This window comes from Pistacia vera, unplaced genomic scaffold (assembly GCF_008641045.1).
Source record: "Pistacia vera cultivar Batoury unplaced genomic scaffold, PisVer_v2 Contig103, whole genome shotgun sequence".
In the NCBI taxonomy this organism is placed as follows: domain Eukaryota; kingdom Viridiplantae; phylum Streptophyta; class Magnoliopsida; order Sapindales; family Anacardiaceae; genus Pistacia; species Pistacia vera.
Genome location: NW_022195061.1, coordinates 132236 through 138248, shown reverse-complemented (window position 1 = coordinate 138248; position 6013 = coordinate 132236). Strand labels below are relative to the sequence as shown.

Sequence of the window (6013 nt, the reverse complement as noted above, 5' to 3'; positions counted from 1 at the left end):
AAAACTAGTAAAAACGGCACAACTTTTGCTTCTTGTCAATACTGCCAATACTAACATATAATTTCTTTATACTGAGCATGAACTAATTAACAACTAACATATAATTTCTTTATACTAACCATGAACTAAGAGTTTAATAACTAATTTTGTTTAAATTGACCAAGGCATGAACTAACCAATTAAGAACTAACTTTCTTTAACTAATAGAACTAATCTCTATAAATTGAGCTGAAATCTTCATAAAGTGATCTTCTTATACGATCCTAAGAAGCAAATATCATACCAAGAATTCATTGATATGGCAATTCCACTTACCATAATCATTTGTTTACTCATTACTCTCTCAAGTACTCATTTCACTTTAATCGCAATTATTAACAACACCACCACCATGAAACCTAAACAATTGGTGTTCGAACTTCTCCACCAAGATTTCATGTCACACAACACTAATCACACCAATCAAGATTGTTCGAAACACATTTTAAATCCTTCTGAAACTCAAGAAGCTCGAGCTAATTTACAACTTTTTCTAGAAAGGATTTTTTGTAAATTTCACTATTGGTGAGCCTCCCGTTCCACATCTACATGGGTTACTTACGAGCCTTATATGACAAATATACGCGGAATATATTATAAACCAAATTACAACCCCTACATCTCTTCCAAATATTCTGAAGTTCCATGTGGCCAAGTTGTCTACAGCTTTTGCGACTATAGTAATTGATGCATTTATAGAATCAACATGCAAGGACAGTCCAATGGACAACTTGCCATTGAGCAATTCACATTTGAGAATATAGATGAGGCCAATATTACTATAAGTGATGTGGTTTTTTGATGCAACCATAACAATAGAGACGGTGAATAAGAAATTCATTATGAAGTGTCTGATTATGGATGGAGTCGTCGGAGGTGTTGGTGATCAACATGTTATATATGGAGTGGAAGATACTTAAGTACTCAATGGAATTTTTGGACTTGGTAGTCGAAAACGAGCCTTGTCTTTTCTTCATAGATTTGGTTTAAAAGTTTCCTATTGCATTGGTAATAATCTCTACTGCCTTGAAGAGTGGATGTAGGTAATCAATTGATTACTGAACCACTATAACTCTGTGTGTTACTTTATCAGTTTTCTTTTATGCTCTTTTGATTACTCATATATGATTGTTTGTGTTCTTGCTGAATTAGAAACTTAGGAATCTAATTTACTCTAATTCGATCAGTCTTGAGTCCTACAATCTTATGATCCTTCCCATTCTTCCACATACGCCGATTATCCTTGTCGTTACGATGTCTGCAACATTTGCACTATAAAAATAAGTGCATGTACCGAATTTCATATGTAGATGATACCAACTCAAATGGAACATTTGACACTGAGCAATTCACATTTGAGACATCAGACGAGGGCATAACCATAGTGAAAGATTTAATCTTTGGTTGTAGTACAAGCCACAAAATTCATGGTGACCATGGACGACCAGTAGGACGGTTTGGACTTGCTAGTCAAACACCTACCATATATATTTCTAATAAATTTGGCTTTAGATTTTCGTATTGCATTGGCAATATATCTAATCTAGAATATAGCCATAACAAATTAATATTAGGCGACGATATTGTACTTGAAGGCGATTCAACCCCTCTCAATTTCAATAAAGGGTTGTATATATTATGTTACTCTTAAAGGGATTAGTGTTGATGACAAAATGCTTGATATAGACCGTAATACATTCAAGAATGATAGTGATGAAAGTCAAGTAACAATCGACTCTAGTACTACAGAGACTTGGTTAGTCACAAAGGCATATCAAATTCTTCAGGAAGAAATCGAGCATCACCTCGAAGGGTTCTCAGTCACAAAGTCTCGAACAGTACAGAAATGGCAATTGTGCTACTATGGATCTTCAAGGATTTCCAGTGGTCACATTACATTTTGCTAATGGGGCTAATTTAGTTTTGGGTGAGTGGAGTATATATATACAGAGAAATATTTCAATGTTTTGCTTGGCTTTTGGTCTAAGTGAAAAACATAATGAAGGCTTCCACAACTTGAATGTGATAGGACTTCAAGCTCAACAATTTCATAACGCAGCTTTTGATGTTGTGGGGGATAAGTTGTATTTTCTGAGAATTGATTGTGATCTTCTTGAAAATTAACTATATTAATAGAGATAATATTTGTTAGAGTCATGAAAGTGACTCTATTTTGGTGATAAAAATACCCCATTTGTGATTAAATTGAAGTATATTGAGACAATTAAAGAATTTATGAATTTATTCATGAAAATCGCTTCCTAATATTTTTCTTATGAATTTAACGTGTTTNCACGTACATAAAATGTTTATAGCTAAATACATTAATTAGCTACAAATCTCAATATTTTATAGCTAATGCACAAATAATAGCTATATAGTTAAAACTCATAGCAAATAATGATACTATATGCCATGTAAATGAAATATTTATAGCTAAATACATTAATTAGCTACAATGTTTTACCATAGCTAATACATTGTAGCTAAACGAATAGCTATTGCCACAATTTTAATAAGTTAAAGCAATAGATGAATATTAGCTTCGAGGGAGAAATTCTTATCACTAAAATTATTTCAATTAGCTACAAATATTGACTTTTCTAGCTGTAAATATGTATTTGCTACAGTTTTTCTTTTCGTAGCTATATGTGTATATTGTTGTAGTGTTTGGAAGGTTCATGGCAAGGGCAGATGCATGAAAATGTTTTAAGTTAGATACTAATATAGATGCAAAGGCAGGTGTAAGTTCAAGCTGTGAGATGGAAGAGATAGGTGTTGTACATGCAGATGCAGAATTTAAACCAGGTGGTAATGCTGGTGTAGATGTAGATGCAGGAATTAAATCAGGTTGTGTTGATGTTGGTGCAGATGTAAGGGCAAATGCAGATGTAAGTCTAGGTTGTGAAGTGGAAGAGATAGGTGTTATAGATGCAGATGCAGAATTTAAACCAGGTGGTAATGCTGGTGCAGATGTAGATGCAGGAATGAAATCAGGTTGTGTTAATGCTGATGCAGATGAAGTGATACCAGTAGTAGAAGGTGCATCATGTTTCAAAGACAAATTATCACAAATATTTAGAGAAAAAGGTGCAGTTACGTTAGGATTTTTATTACAAGCAGTACTTTTATTGTAAATAGCAAAATCAGTACATTGTGATAAAGGGGTGATACAATCAGACTTCAAGCAATCAATATGTAAAGATGAATTACAATTAGATTTAATCGATGCAGAATTTTCAGGTTTATTACAATATGCATTACAATTAAAATTGAAAGTCTTAGGATGTTTTAGAGTGCTGCAATTTATTAGTAATAGATAATGAGACTTGGTTATTTATAGAAGAGTCAGGACAGCCTTGACTTTGTGTGGAATGTAAGGAAGACACAAAAGATTGAATTCTAGCCAAAATTGATTGAGCAGTGGAATGGGGTAGACTAATAGAATCAAGTTTCAGTTGATATAGTCCTCCCTTAAGCTCTCCCTGTAGAATAACTGTGCTGGTAACCTTGTCCTTAACCACACAACAATCAGAGTGAAATTCTACCACAACATTATTGTCTTTGGTAAACTTTGAAATACTAAGTAGATTTTTGGTTATATTTGGAACACATAATACATTCTTAAGATAAAGAGACTTGGACTACAAAGAACTAGGTAAAGAGGTAAATCCTATGTGTGAAATGTTCAAGAACTCACCATTGCCAACTTGCAATTGCTCAGCTCCTTCATAAGTCCTGCTGCTGCGCATATGATTTACATCCGAAGTGACATGGTCAGTGGCTCCACAGTCCATATACCCTGCTGGATCCTGTGGTGTAGTATAGTTGGCAATGGAAGGGGCAATATTTGGTAGTTGAGGTGCAGCAAAATAAACCTGACTGGATGAAGTAGGTTGCTGACTAAGAACTTTGAAAGCTAAATTATCAGTGTTTGGAACTGAAGCAACAGGTTGCTGCCCTCTAGAGAAATCTTGTGAAGTAGAAAATCAATTTGAGGAATTCATAAACGTTGGTCCTGGTTGTGCTTGATTACCAGAGTAGAAGTGATCAGAGGACAAATGTTGATGGCTAGAATAAGTAGAATCAAGTCTTCTCCCATGTCCAAAAGAGTTGTTGTCAAGAAAATAATTTGACTGTCCATTGTTGAAGACAATACCACCAGAAGATCCAGACTGTGGAGAAACTCCATTGTAAGTGGAATTATACTGGTGATAACATTAAATAGCTGTGTGTCCTATTTTTCCACATACTTGATACGTCTGTCCATGTGAAACAAAAGTAGTGGAAGGTAAAAAGGAGGCAAGAGGTGGATAGGGTGGGACATAGTTCTGATGCATTTGAGTAGTTGGCATTAGATTTACAACTGGTGTCGGTATAGGTTGAGAAGCACTACCAGCATGGGATGCAATATTTGACCCATTATGCAGAGTTGGTGAACTATTAGGGTTACTGATTGCAGCAAGATGAATTGAACTTTTTGAAAAATCAACAGAATTAAATTTCTTAATTCGCATTTCATATTTTGCAGTAGATATTATGCCTCTTGGATTGTAACAAAATCAAACTTGGATTCTACTATAGATGTCAAATTTACTACAACAACGTCAAATTCTGGACCTAAACCATTAAGAATATGCTGAAGCAAATCTTCATCAGAGACATTTTGACCACTAGAGTTTAGGCTTTCTGCAATACCTTTCATCTTCTTAAAGTAATCACAGATAGACAAGTTCCTTTTATGTGTGTTCTGTAACAACTGTTTAAGGTGCAGAGCTCTAGCCTTTGAGTCACTTAAAAATTCATTTTTAAGACTGAACCAAATATCAGTGGAAGTTTGACACTTAGATACCAAACTAAACATACATTCAGAAATGGAGGCCAACAACCGTGTAACAAGGAATTTATCAGTACGTTTCCAAGCTAGATAAGTTGGATTAATGCATTCTATAGTACCAGATTCATTCAATTTTGGTTCAAATGTTGACCTAACTACATTTTCTTCAACAAGAATTTCAGGTTTTGACAAAATTAAAGGTTTAGGATAGGGGATACAACCTGTTAAGTGATCATCAAGATCGTGAGCACCTACTGCAGAAAGAATTTGTGACTTTCAAAACCGATAATTATCACAGTAATTATCACGTGTGAGCTTGGGAGTAACCACTCGAAGACTGGACGGAAATGCTGAAGAGTAAGTGGCTGAAGTGTTCTGCATCACTTTGTTCAGATTGTTGTTCCAAGTATTGGAGGATGAAGAATTCACCATTGACGCTAGTCTTTGGCTCTGATACCATGAAAGACTTTGGAGGAGAAGTCAAGAATCTTAGAGAGAATTGAGAAAGACAAATACAACTTCTCTTCTTTCTTTCATTAACTAACTAACTAACAGAGAGTCACACGTTTTATACATTTGAGAAGAAGCAAGAATAGTAATGTAAAGGTGACAACACTTTGATGCTGAATGATGTGAAGAGATAGAAGTTCTTTGGTGCCTTTGGTGAGCTAAATATGGGGACAGAAACAGAGTAAAAACGACACCACTTTTGCTTCTTGTCAATACTACCAATAAAAAGGTTATACAAGTATTATTGAGCTTCTAATTGTGATCATTATTATCACATATGTAGTTATAATTTTCACTAGACATTCATCGATATTACTGGTTGTGAGAATATCAATTCATTGATTACAAAAGTATTTTTCCATTATCAGGAAAGTTTTTATTCTAATTGATAAACAAAAATTGTTCCCCATATCTTGATCATAAAAAGATCTATAATAAGACAAACATTATTCTTTATTCCTTTTACAAAATAGGATCAATGTTTCTTATAGTAATGAACAACATGAATATTCTTTTCCCAGAGGATAAATTAGATTCTCAACTCTCTTCCTTTTTTTTTCCCCCCTCATTTTGTTTGATAGAAATGATATGTTATCAATAATTTAGTAAATTATCATATCGGGCTTA

At 34.1% G+C, this 6013-nt stretch overlaps 1 protein-coding gene across 1 annotated transcript; it reads left to right on the top strand.

Annotated features, from left to right (window-relative positions):
- The first annotated feature begins 1327 nt into the window (after positions 1–1327).
- On the top strand, positions 1328–2163 carry LOC116123598 (aspartyl protease UND-like). The gene is given in 3 exon segments (XM_031409347.1): positions 1328–1669; positions 1671–1926; positions 2045–2163. Coding segments are annotated over 3 exon segments (717 nt in total).
- The last annotated feature ends 3850 nt before the right edge of the window (positions 2164–6013 follow it).